The 15290-nt window shown below is 35.1% G+C and overlaps 1 protein-coding gene across 1 annotated transcript; it reads right to left on the bottom strand.

Moving 5' to 3' along the window:
• Nucleotides 1-268: 268 nt before the first annotated feature.
• etv7 (ETS variant transcription factor 7) lies at nucleotides 269-14653 on the bottom strand. The gene is made up of 9 exons (XM_026945057.3): nucleotides 14406-14653; nucleotides 13271-13370; nucleotides 12123-12287; nucleotides 10883-10969; nucleotides 5396-5530; nucleotides 4938-5099; nucleotides 3806-3948; nucleotides 1839-1939; nucleotides 269-1132 (listed from the first exon to the last, which is right to left on the bottom strand). The coding sequence occupies exons 1-9, from the start codon at nucleotides 14439-14441 to the stop codon at nucleotides 949-951; spliced, it is 1113 nt and encodes a 370-aa protein (XP_026800858.1). The 5' UTR covers nucleotides 14442-14653; the 3' UTR covers nucleotides 269-948.
• Nucleotides 14654-15290: the final 637 nt, after the last annotated feature.

Raw genomic sequence — 15290 nt, 5'->3', positions numbered from 1 at the left:
AAGAGAAGTCAGTCAGCTCTGTAAAGTAGTGCTGCTGATGGATATGACATCACTAGCTTGGAAATGCTCATGGCTGGCGACAGAGTTCAATGTGTGAGCTGGAATTGATTTCCAGAACCCAATTCAGACTACTCTCCTCCCACTCTTTTAGTCTCCATCCTTTTGAAATAAACAGCACATTGATTTTTACTTCCCCAAGCACAACACTGAGATATACTAGAGATCATGATCACAGTGTTTATACCATAGGTTTTATTTAGTTTGTGATCCGCTTGATCCAGTGGTCACAAATCAAGTGCAAAGCTTTAAAAATGTCTCTGTAATGTCTCTTACACAGGCTGCTATAATCTCTGAAATATGATCATGTATGGAAATACAGAAAGTGTTTTTTTTCTCAAAATTTAATACTAATCCATGTATTTTAGAAATCTTTTATTTTTGCAAGTCTTTTTTTTTTTTACTGTACAATCAAAAATAAATTATTTCAAATATTTCCACACCTTTATTATTTATAATTATTCCATGTAAGAAGTATTAATAATTACAGTAATTACATTATTAAAGAAAACAGAATTAAAATGGAACCAGAGCCAAAAGATCATAATATGTAAATTGCATTCTATCAAGAAAACTATGTATATGGTTTCAGACTTAATGAAAAAAAAAATGAAGATGAGATGATGAGAACTGGGATGATGGAATTGGGGTGATGGGGTGATGGGTAAACTCTGTTATTTATAGATGGAAATTGAAGGTAATAAAGTTGAGCCCAGGTCTTTCAGGTTGCAATTCAGATTGCAAAAAAAGTAGAAATGTAGAGATTAGGCCAGTAAGGTTGCCATAAAGACATTTGGGAGCATTTAAAGTGGAAATTGGGAAAAGTGGGGATGGTGCAAAACCAGTGCAAAATGGAGATATTTTATGATGAAGACTGGGGTATTTTAGTGGTCATGGCAGTGGGGACACACTGAGTATGCGAAGAGATTCAGGACTGGAGGGGTCTGGGGTTGAGGAGGGCGACACTTCCAGAGTCCCCTCTTTGTAAGCAGGAGAGGCGGGGCTATCAGGAGACTCAGGGGGGTCAGAACGATCAGACCTGCTCTGAATGATCTCCTCAGGAGTTTTCAGAAATCTACCAAACAGAAAGAAAATGAAGAAAAAAGAAAGGTTGAATGACCATGAGATCAAAGAGATCTTGGCCATCAATGTCCAATTTATATACAAATAATATTAATATCTAATTTCTGAAATGAAAACCTTTACAATTTAAATTTATAAACACTTCATTAGCTGTTCATTTTTTACTATCAAAGAAATTCCTGCTCATATATATATAGTGAGGGTAAACAGTCTGAGAACACTTGCGAAAATGTTTTTTCTAAATTAATTTTCTAAAATTTTCTACAAAGTTTTTCATTACAAATTATAATACCAGCAACAACTTGAGTTAAAAGTAGAATCTTACAAATATTTACATGAATTTCAGAATTTAATGACATTGTGCACTTTATCCGGCATGGACTTCAAAGGTTTGTATAAAATCTAGTGATCCATGTTAGATCAGATTTGTCCGAATGTCACCAGAACACATTCTTCAACAGAAGACTCAAGGAAAATCTGAGACAAAATGTTTGACATCACAATTTTGCTTAAATTTAAACCTAAAAATAGTGCAGAATTTTGAATATTGAGTATTCAAGATAGTGAACATTGCCTTAAATGAAAAAAATAAATAAATCATGTGATCTCAGTGAAATAAGTGATCTCAGTCTTTTCAATTGTGAAGTATATACTGTGTATATATTAATTTTAGAAACTGACAGAAAGTTTTCACCCACCTGAAGAGGAGTTTCTGCCCTGACTCTTTTTTGATGATGTTGAGTTTATAATAATGGCGCAGTGCTCGAGACATTTTCTCATAGGTCATGTTGGCCCGGTTCTGAAATACACACAAAAAAAAGTTCTTACTTGAAGTTTGAATAAAATGTAGACCCTCTCTGTGACCACTGGACTGTGGACTGGTGTCTTACTGTATGTTGTAATGATGCTATTTCTCATGTTTAGTGCATATGTACAACAACTCTAAGCTGTGGAGCCAGGATCTGCGTTTCATGAGTTCTGCATGCCCTGGGTAAAGGAATGCTGCAGCCCAGAGACTATAGTGGGCGGGAACATAAGTGGGAAGTCTGTCAATCATTTAATTTCCTTTTTAAAATTTAATTGCGATCTCAATATTGTTAATTGATTTGCCATGCTCCAAAATAATAGATGTTTGGATATCGATAATGTACCATTTATAGCACTTTTTGAACTTTGCAACTAATGCATAATATAATAATCTGATTGGTTGATGTGGTTTGTGATTGGCAATTAATATATGTTATTTGATTGGCTAATGCGCACCCTTACCCAAACCATAACCCTATATGATTGGCTGATGCATTTAATGAATGATTGTGTTTTAAGTTGAAGATTCTCCACAAGGTGGAGCACTGGATGTCCAGGCACTGGATAATGTTGGAATCCAGGTTTTTTCCCATCATGCTTTGAGTGACAAGAATGTGTCTACCATCACTGAGGGTGCTAGTTAATATAGTGGTCTTCAGGCTTTCTGTAGCAAACAGTTGTGTTAAAATTATGTTCTTGTCACATATAGCAATTGAACTATATAGGTAAGTGTGGTGTTTTTCTTTCATGAAAAAGAAAAAATGTCTTCTGGTTGTATCAGAATACTGTAACTGTGTGCAGTATAAAAATATATACTTATTCTCTTGCATTATGTGCATCTTATTGTCATAGCTGTATTTACACCAGTAATACAAGCACATTATAGTAACTCAGTGACAGAAGTATTTACGAAAATTGCAGTTTTTAATACTGATTTGTTTAGATGTATGTTGTTTTGTAATATTAAAATAGGTCTGAATTATGATAATCATGATGTTGGATTGTATAGGTTCAGGGAGGGAAATATTTTGAGCTTTGGTATTAGGCTGGTTTTGTTTCTGGTGTGTTGCACCAGTGACATCTTTTGATCCAAGATATTTTTGAACGTTGTGGTGTTTACTTATGTGGGACTTGTATATTCTTGTTTCCCAACTTTTGGGCTGAGCTGCATTGAGGCATTGTTTTTGAACAGCTAGTTTTTGTGAATAATGTGTCATCACTTGCCTGAGAGCTTGTCCACCCTGCTTCTTTTGACTATTTCTTATGGAAGAGCCTAATAACAGGGGATCTGTATGTACTATTAAATAGTTTGGAATTGCTTCTCAAAGGTTCTTTAGTTATATAAACTTCCAAAATTAGTGGACTTACCAATCTTGGAAACTTGGGCCAGTGTGAAATCACTGTGAAACTGCTTCCTAAAGCGAATCTCTCTATCATATACCATGTGCTTCTCAATTGTAGTGAACAGGCTGCTTTGTATCTACACCTCAGGAAAAATCATTGATTCATTCATCATTGGAAAGTGCTTTATCCTGGTCAGTGAGCCTATTCTCAGAACAATGGGCATGAGATGGAAATACACCCTACCAGTCTGTTGCTGGTCACCACACACATTTCCACCTAGGGGCAATTTAGCATAGCCAATCCACCTACTGACATGATTTTGGGAGATGGGAGGAAACCAGAGAACCCAGAGGAAACTCATATGGACACGGGGCGACCATACAAAACTCTGCACATTCAGTAACCCAAGCTCAGGATTGTTACATTATTTATCATTTGAAAACGTATTTTTTTTTTTTTTTGCCCAAAACAAAAAGTGAAGCTCTAAAGTGTACTAGGTCACTTGTGCACTCACCTTATGGTTTCCCCAGAGGCGAGCGAGTCCATTCGGGTCCACCACTCTGAAGATCATAGAGTCCCGATCCTCCCACCTAATGTAGGCTTCGTATCTGGGGTCCAACAGTAGTTGGTACACGTAATTCCATAATAATCTGCAATCTGGAGTGGTGGACAATGGGGAGACATGACCCATGTATAATTTAAACTAATATTCAAACAATAGTACAATACTGTGCTTTGGCTGTAAGATAATAGCTCAGCAATTATGTTAAAGCAATATGGCACAAGGTGTGCATGTGTGTTACAGTTTACATTAAACATTTCCTCCGCACAGTGTAGTCTGTTGACAGCGAGCTTTGGTTGCTAAGCAGCATAATGTTTATATCAAGAGTTTTACAATGACTTTGAACACGACTCAGTCAATCAGATTTTAGATCCGAAATCTATTTCAGAATTTATGGTTAGGGTCATTTTCACTTGAACGTGAATAGGTTCATTTAATTTTTTTTTTTAATTAGGGGAATAGCATGCCATGCTATGTGACACAAATAAAAGAAAAGGGATTAACACTGTTTTATTTCTTTAATATCACCTCTGTTAGGTTGCACTAAAAACTGTCAGTTGTACTAGCCTTTGCTTTTCTCTTTTATGGCTTGATGTACTGTTTAGTATAAAATACTACCTTTACCTTAGTAAACATGGCTACTGGCTATGTAGTTTACCAAACATTAGCTAGGTTGTCAGCTTCATTAGAGGAATAACTTATGTAATTTTAGCTAATTTATTGGCCCTGGGTTTTAATCACACAATATACTAGTTTAGCTAGCATGAACTAGCTTATAACAAACATAGCTACTAATTCGCAGATAGCTACTACTAGAGAGGTTTGATAAGCTAAAAGGTAAGTGACTAGCTTAATTAAATGTTGTTGGGTATTATATTGTGTAATTATTATCAGTATTTTTTGCTAGGCAGTATGTCAAAACTAAGAAGTACAAAGAAAGGCTGGCGGATCCAATTTAAATTAGGCTTCCCTTAATGAAATCTTGACATGCACTATGAAACATCTGGCACATAGTTTTAACTCCTAGGCTTTAGATAACAGGGCTATTAAAGAGTGCTGGACGGAAGTGTTTTCATACAGCTACCTGCAATTTTTCCGTTGGCTTCAGTGGTTGATGTCTTGACCCTGGATTTGTCCGTTCTATAGGACAGATTGAGCGGTTCGTCTGTACTGCAGAAGACCTGAGGATGGGCAGCCATGACTGGAGACAGCTGTGATTTACTTTCTTCAGAAACACATGGCGTCTCTAAATGATTCAGAAAAAAAAAAAAACTTGTGATTTAATGCACTAGAGTACAAAACTTGTTCAGATTCGATGACATTTATTAGCTCTTTCAGTAAAGCACTGTGTATGTTCTTATTTTTGTAACTGCATCATTGCTTCTTCGTTAAAGTTTTCACTGGAGCTCCAGTGTTACTCGAGCAGTTTAAAATATTTTAGCTTCAAGCTAACATAACATTCATAGTGAAAAAAAAAAACAGTAATATCAGACATATTTATGATGTAGACGCTGAAATCTGTTTAATGTTTTGGGTTCTGACCTGTGTGTGTTTGTGGAAGGCTAGAGTGCTGAACTTCTGAGTTTTGTCTCATTTCTGGACCCGATGTTTTTAAGGTTCGAGAGTGTGGATTCACTGGACAAACAGGTACAGATCTGTTAGTGGAGCTGCAGAGACCTGCAATGCGGAAACACGAGAGAGAATTAGTAACTGTTAATAACCACAAAGGTCTAAAAGCCCACTGAGTCCACTGCTGAAAATAACTAACACAATTCCATCAATCTTCACTGAGTCCTAAACAGCGTGTTACTGACTGAAAGCAGTAGTTACAGTAATACAGTAATACTGTTAATCAGGTCAATATCAGGCATTAGCCATTAAAAGAGAACAATTAAGTTGTGTTACCGTGTGAATGAGATATAGCAGGATACAGCATCATATCACTTCAGATCACATCAAGCAAACCAAATATTCACAGCCAAAAAAATAGCCAAAAAAATTGGCATGTGTTATATATGTTTTACTGTTTACTTATTTACTTACTATTTGTTTGTTACTGAATATATTTTTAATGAAATAACAGTACATTTTCCTTGGTTGTTTTATCCAGATAGTATAACTCGAAATACCATTTATTTATTTATTCTTTGTTTATATGAATTCATTAAAAAAAGAAAGAATAATACTTTTCCTATGTTCTTTTGTCCAAGTAGTATAGTTAAAAAGTAGCTTATTTATATATTTTTTAATTTATTTGTTTGTTTGCTTCCTTACATTTTGTTTGTGTGTTTACACAAAATGAGTGATAAAATACCAAACAGTATTTTCATAGTTATTTTATTCAAATAGTAACTAAAAATGCACATTACATGATTAATTATTTGTCTGTTTACTTCCTTTTTTCTTTATTTTTTTTGAATCACATTTTTAAAATTGAAATAATAGAACTTTTTTCTCAAGTTATTTTATCCAATTACTATTTTTTTCTTTAGTTATATGAACTTACATCTATCTATCTATGAAATGACATGAGCTGAATTACTGTTAATTGCAGTTTGACATTATTCAGGAAATAAGATAAAAAGAAGATATCAAAAACATCTCAGTGTTTAGTATAAAGACCTTTTTATACTAAATTATGATTTTAATGAATTCTTGTCTGTCTAACTGACTGACTAACTGACTGTCAGTCTGTCTGTCTGTCTGTCTGTCAGTTTAAAACCCTCTGACTTTTGAACTTGACTGTGCCTGACACAATCTTTTATGAGTATTATTCAGTTAAACGTTTTAGTGTGTTGGCTCAGGTGCTGCTGCAGAGTCTCGTGTGATTTACTGCAGAGTGGAAAAAGCCATTCGGGTTTATTTTCAGCACAACACAACTCTGTTTTGTTGGAAGTAACCACACCTTCTGATACAGTGAAACTATCCGACTCTACCTGTATCTAAAAATGTCAAATAAAAGCAGCCATTTAATCAGATTACACTTCTTTTGTTTACTTGCACAGAAGGAAGAGGCAGAGAATTTTATTTCCTTTCTGTAGAACGAGTGCTGCAGGTCGGTGCAGGTTTTCATCTCCATTCTGGCATCGGTACAACCAGGAAATAAAAAAAAAAGCAACCCAAAACAAACAGTAGCAGTCTCAAACTGCGTGAGACTCTCAAAGAGTGAAGCTTTATGTAAGTAGAATATGAAAATGTGCCGCTGTCTGAATGAAAGAAACTGTTTGTGTGTAGATTTCAGTCATATAAAAGGTTATATGAGGTGAAATACACTGCTGAACATGCTGTTATTGGAAAATGATCAGCTTTGGGATGGAAACAGTAACACTGCCTGGGGTCAGGATGCATCACAACACGCCGTTGTTGATTACTTTGCTATAACAGCACACCATTTTGAATGTAAAAACTAATATTGTGAGAAAATAATGCATTTTAAATAAAGTTTAATATGCAAACGAGTTGCATTGCTGCATTCTCCATATATCTTTCCTATTTTTTTTGTTACTACATCACATTTAGATATCTTAGAAAAAAACCAGACTTGTTGCATATGTTGGAGAACCAGTACATAAAATGTTCATTGTTAAGTAAGGAATAACACACTCCAGACTGTGCTGTTATGCAAAAATAATGCACCCTGTGGGGTTGGGGGGAGGGTTGTGTGATGCAGCATGACACACAAGTGGAGTGCCGCTAAACATTAATATTAACCTGTCATTCATGTTACAGCCGGAACTACCTGTGCTGTTATACGAAAAATAATGCACACCTTCTGACCAATCATATTCAAGCATTCAACCGCTATGGTTTAATTTCCAATTACTGCACAGATGATTGAATGGAAAAAATAGTGATATTTTTTTTTTCCTTACAGATTGTTGTCCAATAATGTCTCTCCTTCCAACATGAAAAAAATAATCAGTCTAATTTTCAGTCTAATTCATGAAATACCCAGAATAAATCCCCGAGCCATCCCTTCACTGCAAAACATGACATCATAACCAATAAAAATATCTTGAATGTAGTCAAATTTATGTAGTATTTCCTGGTATAAGATTACAATAACCCAGATAGGAGTTTATTAAATTTATTTTTTAGATATTACTAGTAATTTCAAGCTTTAAATTTTGTTTTTCTCTTGAGAGATAATTCTGGTTTTTCAAAACTATATGCCAGTATAACAAAACTATTTCAGCTTTAAATCAGTAAAAATGTCTAGAAATAGGTTTAATAATCTTATATTTGGTTTAATGTAATCTTATAAATAGGGAATACTACATAAATGTGAGTATATTCCAGATAATTTTACATGCTAAGATGTAGGTTTTTTTCTCTCAGTGTGAGGATTACAGGCCTTTCTGTAATACCTAATGCTAACGTTAACATTGTTATCATGGACTTGTTTTTTATCTGATTTGGGAAACTGTGCAGATTCTTGATCTAGGCATGACTCACTGCTGTGGACTTCGTCATCTGATCTTTCTTCTCCAGACTTCTTGTTTCAAATCGATTACAGAAAAGCTTCATTTTGTGAATATTACTAGCACCGACCGACACTGAATCTGATTTCTTTGTGGTTTCTTTGTGACTCTGCTTGAGGAAACACCCGGGCTGGTGGTAAATATTGTTCTGTGTTGCACACACTGACTAGTGTTGTAGTCATGTACAGTGCCTGGGACAACCCTTCACCTGGTAATACACAGAAAAAAGGTACTATATGTAATTCTAAAAACTGTAGATTTTCCTGAACTGAAATGTTTTTCTTTTGCATGGATCTCAACAACAAGTTCTAGCATTTTAAAACTGGTTACCTCAAAAAAATGGGAGAAAAAAGGGAGAATAAAGATTCAATTCCAATTCCACTCAAAGACACCAAAAAACCAATTGTATAAAAGCAACTGCTATTTATTGATTTCATCTGCATTTAATTTAAAATGTAATAAATAAGATCTAAAAATAATAAATATGCCCATTAAAAGTTGCTCGTGTCACTCAGATTAGCAAAGCAAGCTAACTGTACTAGCTACGTACTTTGACCACTGATCTGTGCTACTTCCTTCCAATCTGTATTTTACTTCATAATGAGATGTTTATGATGGTATAAAATGAAACCACAGTTATTCATTTTTCTGCTATTTCTGAGCGTCAAACAGTAAATGGGAACTAAATGTAGGTAGGAACTACATTTGTGAGTGGGGAACTGAAGAAATATCCAACCACTCACACTACAGGATTGGTCTGAGCAATCATTCGAGCCAGTCATTTGGGTTTGTCACTTTACCAAGGCATATCTAATTTGCAAGGAAGTGAGAAAATCTCAATTGTTGCTTTCCACCGTCGCTGAAATTGAGGCTCTAAGAAAATGAACGCTCACCTGCCATTTTGTTACTTGATAGTGTAAACACAGGGTTATTCATAGCCGAGAGCCATCTTTGCTCTGTGACATGGTACATTATCATGCTGGAAATAACCATTAGAAGATGGGATGCACATGGTCAGCAACAATACTCAAATAGGCTGTGGCATTCAAGCGAAGATTGATTAGTATTTACGGGCTTAAAGTGTGCCAAGAAAACATTCCCCACACCATTACACCACCTCCACCAGCCTGGACTGTTGACTCAGGGCAGGTTGCCTCCATGGATTCATGCTGTTGGCGCCAAATTCTGACCCTACCATCTGTGTGCATCAGCAGAAATCAAGATTCATCAGACCAGGCTATGTTTTTCCAGTCTTCAACTGTCCAGTTTTGCTGATCCTGTGCCTGTATAATAGTTTCTAAAAGTACATGTCATAGTATATTGTTGGCACAAAAACCATGTTCTTTTTGGCTGTTTCCAAGAATTCAGCTGCAGCCCATCACATATATACAAACACACAGTGGGCCTCATTTATCAATCTTTTAGTAAAGTTGTGTGTAAATGCTTGCATAAGTCAAACCAAACAAATCATTTTCGCCAGATTTCTGAAAGTTTCGGAAACGCTAATTTTCTTTGTACTCGTGTGTGTATGTTGATCACTTAGAAAGTGCAAAGCGTGTTCCCAACACATCTCATTTGCGCTTAGTGATGCCCACAAAACTCCATAAAAGATAAAGTGCACAGGCAGCTGCGAGCATGAAATGAACGATCAGGGTAAAGGCTGAAAAGCAGAAGTGGAAGTTATTTTGACTCAGTTCTATGCCAATAACAATATTTAATAATACAAGCTATTCTGTAAGCTATTTGCAGACAGACTGGCCCGTCCTTCGTTTATACAGTGCCATTTCTTTTGTTACAACTGAAAGATTGGTTTTATTTGTCTTAATTTATAGGTTTGTTTTGGCTCGCAATTAATGCATTTAATATAAAACGACTGGTTTTCAGGTAATATTCGATGGTATTCTTAGTCCCTAACCTAGTAAACTAGCATGAAGTGTTTTTGCTAGAGACATTAAAGCTCTTCTATAAGTCTCTCTGGATAAGGACGTCTGCTAAACGCTGTAAATGTAATAAAAATAAGCAATTTAAATTAAAGTATATTGCATACTGCAGTAATTCATGCAATAATGTGATTTGAAGTTGATCAAATCAGTCGAACTTTATATTAGTTAGTCTTCTTGTGTGTAAATTTACACATGCTCAGGAGCACGAGTAGGATATGAATATTTATGGGATTTTAACGAATACCAAATTTTTTGTGTACACACTCGTACTAATTCGTATCCAGTTTCATAAATGTTATTGATCTATAAAGAGTTAGCATAAAAATATTACAGCTATTCAGAAAGGATTCAGGGCTACAGCCCACCAGGTCTGGTGGCCCCGCCCACTCTTTACTGGTTCACCGTAAACATTGTAAACCATCTCATCTCCACCATCTTGTGTCCTGCCATTTTGTTTGAACACACACCAACAAACACTTTGCTTTTTCCTATTCCTCTTTGCTACAGCCTACAAAAATGCCAAGATCACCCTACTGTTCTGGAAACAAAAACAGCCCAGGCTTTCAGAACAAACACTTGTCCAAGCATTGAGTGTGTATTCTCACCTGCAGTCCCGAGAGCGCTGGGTGTTGCTTGTGTGTGAGCGCGTCTCTGCTGCTTCACATGCTGTAGGAGTTCGTACAGGACGTCACCTGGAAGTCACAATTAAAATCAGAGCAATTTATTTTCCCTGAGCCATGTCTTTATAGCATAACATTAATATTCAAAAAAGCTAAACGTTGGCCAACGACTTCCTGACTTTTTTTTGTTGCAATCATGAACACGATGTGATCAACTTTTCCCCTACACTGGAATTTAGATACTAGTTTGTATCTGTATTAATGCACTTAACTAGCTATCTAACTCGCCATACTTCATTAGATTGTTTTAGCTTCTCAATCAGGTCTCCGGGCAACCAAAAACATGAGACTGGGCAACACTGGAGGTTTTACTTGCCTGTTTGGCTTCCTAATGAATTAATGGTTTGCCCACCTGAAATAGAATGTAAAATTAACTATATGCAACATACACTCACTGACCACTTTATTAGGAACACCTATACACCTGCTCATTGATGCAATTATTGCAGCTTGGTCCTTTTCCCAATCTTCAACTGTCCAGTTTGGGTGAGTCTGTGCCCGCTGTAGCCTCAGGCTCCTGTTCATGGCTGACAGGAGTGGAACCTGATGTGATCATCTGCTATTGTAACCCATCCACCTCAAGGTTCGACGACTTCTTCTGTATTATGAGATGCTTTTCTGATCACCATGGTGGTAAAGAGTGGTTGTTGGAGTTACTATATCCTTCCTGTCAGCTCAGAAAAGTCTGGCCATTCTCCTCTGACCTCAACTCAATTCTGCCTGCAGAACTGCCAATCACTGGATTTTTTTTTTTATATACCATTCAGTGTAAACTCTAGAGTGAAAAAATCCCCAGAGATCAGCAGTTTCTGAAATATTCAAACCAGCCCATCGGGCAACTAACAACCAGGCCACGGTCAAAATCACAGAGATCACATTTGTTCCACATTCTGGTGTTTGTTGTGACGTGAAGCTCCTGACCTGCTTCTGCATTTTATCTGTATGTTGCTGCAGCATTATAGGCTGATTGAAGTAAAGTACAGTAGCGTGCAGGTGTTCCTAATAAAATGGTCAATGAGAGTAGAACAAGCTGTCTTGTCTTCGACAGCAAATTAGCCAATAGCTACAGGTTTTCATAAGGTTAAAACCTTAATAAGAACGTTTTCCATTCTGGGTCGCCTTCAGATCTACAAGCACTGATTGTTTTCCCCTTTTGTTATTTCACCTGAACTGGGACAGCGTAGGCGGAAATCCTCCTTGGTGAGGAGACACAGCGCTTTGCCATTCATCTCGAACTTCTCGTGATCGGCGCGGCGCAGGGCGTATTCCCTCTGAGCCCACCGCAGCCACAAATTAACATCGTCCTTATCCCAAAGAGACGGATTAATACCTGATAAACAACACACATGTACACATCACAGCTTTTATACACGCTAAATTACATAAGGAGGCAATGTTTGTCTGTTTAAACTCCCACATTTTGAATAATAACACAAAAATAGCCTAAATCTTTTATACACACTAGGACATGATGAGGCATTAATTATTTGTTTAATGTCTGTTTTTCTCTTTTAACATTATTTTACATAACAACACAAATACATAGTCTGTATTTTTAAGTAATAAGGCGTAATTTAACTCTCTTAATGCACGCTATTAGTTTTTTACTTCTGTAATATGTTGTATACCACACTGATATCATAAATGTAAAATGTTTTATACATAGTAAACCCCACAATCTGACATTTCTGACATGCATCAGTCAAGTTTTAGTTATATATGATAATATATAACATGATAATGCATTTCTGATATTAATATTTTTTCAGCATTATTTAATGTTATTAGATTTTTTTTTTGTTCTGTAAACATTATTATTATTTAAATTAAAATTTCTTTTAGATATTAAATTAGTTTCTATAAAATAGATAATCCAGGACAATAATAACGTACAATAAAATACTGTCTGAAAGTAAAATAATTTATACGTACAAATACCATAAATACATATAAACACCTATTTTTAATTAGGCTACTAAAGAGTATTTTTTATTTCATTAACATTAACGTATGTTACTGTTATTAATTCTGTTCTGTAATTTTCTATAACTCTCGTACATACAGATGACTACACATGAAAAAAATACTGCTTTAAAATTTCATTTATAACTAATACATTTTATAATAATTTATTGAATTCATCCATTTTGTAATTCATCCAGTAAATATTTCTAAAAAAGTTTTACATGTACGCACGGGAATTATTTACCTGCAAACAAATACATAAAGCATGAGACATTTTAGCTTTTAAAACAGTCAGTACGTATTAAATTTAAATAATAATCAGGAATGATGTGTGAATTTAGGACTTACGTAATCTTCCAGGAAGTTTGCAGAGTTCGTCTGGTGTTTCAGGAAACATGGAGGTCGAGGGGTTTGTGGTGTGGAGTTCCGGTTCACCATCGCCTGTGTCCTAAATAAATAAACATCATAACATCATAAAACTTTTTATTTATTTATTTGAATTATACAAATTGTTATAAATATCATTATTATTTTTTTAATTGTTAATTTTTTATAACAATTATTGTAGTTCTCGGCTTAGATTATATATAATATATTTGTATTGTAAACATGGAGTTTGGGTTATTTTGAGTGTTTTTTATTTTTTAAGTAATTAAAAATTAAAAAAAAAATTTAAAAATATTTTTTAATAAGAATTATTTTTCAAACATGGCACTTTAAATGCCTGACTCAGATCAAAAAAAAAAAATCATATGTCTGTCTATCTATCTGTTTTTTTTTTTTTTTTAATGTCAGGCCTTTTTAACATATTTCTAACATTTTCTTGCTGTGTTTCAAAATGTCTATCATTAATAACCCTACATATGCTAAAAATAATAATAATAATAATAATAATAATAATAAAGTTGTTAAATAAATATATTAATAAGTAAATTTGTATTCCTTTATTTCCTAGTATTTAATTCTGCATCTATGCTTTTTTTTATTGTACTGTTTGTAGAAGTAGACTGATGTATGATGTAGTTTTCCAGAAAAGAGCCCAGGCTTCCTGTAAGCAGTCTGACTTACTGCCTGCTTTGTGAACTGAAAGAATGGCTCAGGGCAAAAGTGAAAGTAAACTGTGGAACTGAGTGCGTTGTGCACTGCAGTGAATTTGTGCTTTTCCATTCTGCATTGTTGTTGAAAGCAGTTATTCCTCCATAATTGCTGTTATTTAAGGATTTGAGCTCTTAAATAACATGTTGTAGTGATTGAAGCAGATATGAAGTTTGATGGCTTGGGTAGAGACTGATTAATGAGAACAGTGCATTAGGATCCTCAGGGTTGTAAAATGGAGGCTGGATTTCCTGTATGCTGTTATATAATGGTGTATAGCTGTGTGTGTGTGAGTACTCAAATAACTAACCCTTAGTGTGTATAAAGACATAAAAGGTGCGTGTGTGTGTGTGTGTGTGTGTGTGTGTGTGTGTGTGTCAGCTCTTACCGTGATGAGTGTAGGTGCTGTGGAGCTGTTGGTCATTTTGTTCTTCTCAAACTGCACATCACATTATTTTCAGAACTAGTTACAGAAGTGCTCAGCGATGGAGCTTTAAGAAGGATGATATCTCTGTGGAGGGAGATGAAGTGAAGTGTTTTCCCAGATGCAGTCGGTGCTGAAAGAGACTCAGGCTGCTGTTAGAGGAGAAACCTTCCGGGAAATGAAAGTGAAAGAGGATCTGCATGTGAAATTTGCAGAAACAACACGACCAAGAGGCTGAAAACTCCCAGAACCCCCAGAATCAGTGCTGCTCATCTTCCAGTGTGCTGGCAGACATGAAGAGAGCTGAATCAAGGGGCTTACAGAGGAACTGAGTCTTTAATTCATTCATTTATTAATTCATATTCATCTATGAAATGATACTACTACTACTACTACTACCAACACCACCAATAATAATAATAATAATAATAATAATAATAATAATAATTATTATTATTATTATTATTATTATTAATAATAATAATAATAATAACAACGACACACCTTTGGTGCTTGGCCCCCTAACAGTAGCACTGAAAGCTCGCTGCTGCCCTCTAGTGGTCCTTTATCCTTATTTCATTTGTTTAGATTTTATTTGTTTAGGAAGGAAACTTTGCTCGACTATATTCATAAACTTCTGACTTTAGGTTAATCTTAATCTGTTCATAAAATTAATTTTTTAAAAAAAAGTTGGAAATTTGAGTCTGACTATGACTTTAAACAGCTTTACATAAATAAATAGATAAATAAATAAATAAATAAACTTTTTATTTGAAGCAATCCCAGACACAAACACCTGTTACACACTCACTGAAGTCTAACTCACTATCTCACTCATCTCCTCGACAT

Source organism: Pangasianodon hypophthalmus, chromosome 16, assembly GCF_027358585.1.
Source record: "Pangasianodon hypophthalmus isolate fPanHyp1 chromosome 16, fPanHyp1.pri, whole genome shotgun sequence".
Taxonomy (NCBI): domain Eukaryota; kingdom Metazoa; phylum Chordata; class Actinopteri; order Siluriformes; family Pangasiidae; genus Pangasianodon; species Pangasianodon hypophthalmus.
The sequence above is the reverse complement of the archived record's forward strand: the minus strand, read 5'-3'. Positions and strand labels throughout refer to the sequence as shown.

Coding starts and splice junctions, on each gene's coding strand:
- etv7 (XM_026945057.3), bottom strand. CDS start 14,441: ATGACCAACAGCTCCACAGCACCTACACTCATCACG. Junction 10,970..12,122: donor CCTACGCTGTCCCAGTTCAG/GTGAAATAACAA, acceptor TGTGACTTCCAG/GTGACGTCCTGTACGAACTC. Junction 1,133..1,838: donor GGGCAGAAACTCCTCTTCAG/GTGGGTGAAAAC, acceptor TCTGTTTGGTAG/ATTTCTGAAAACTCCTGAGG.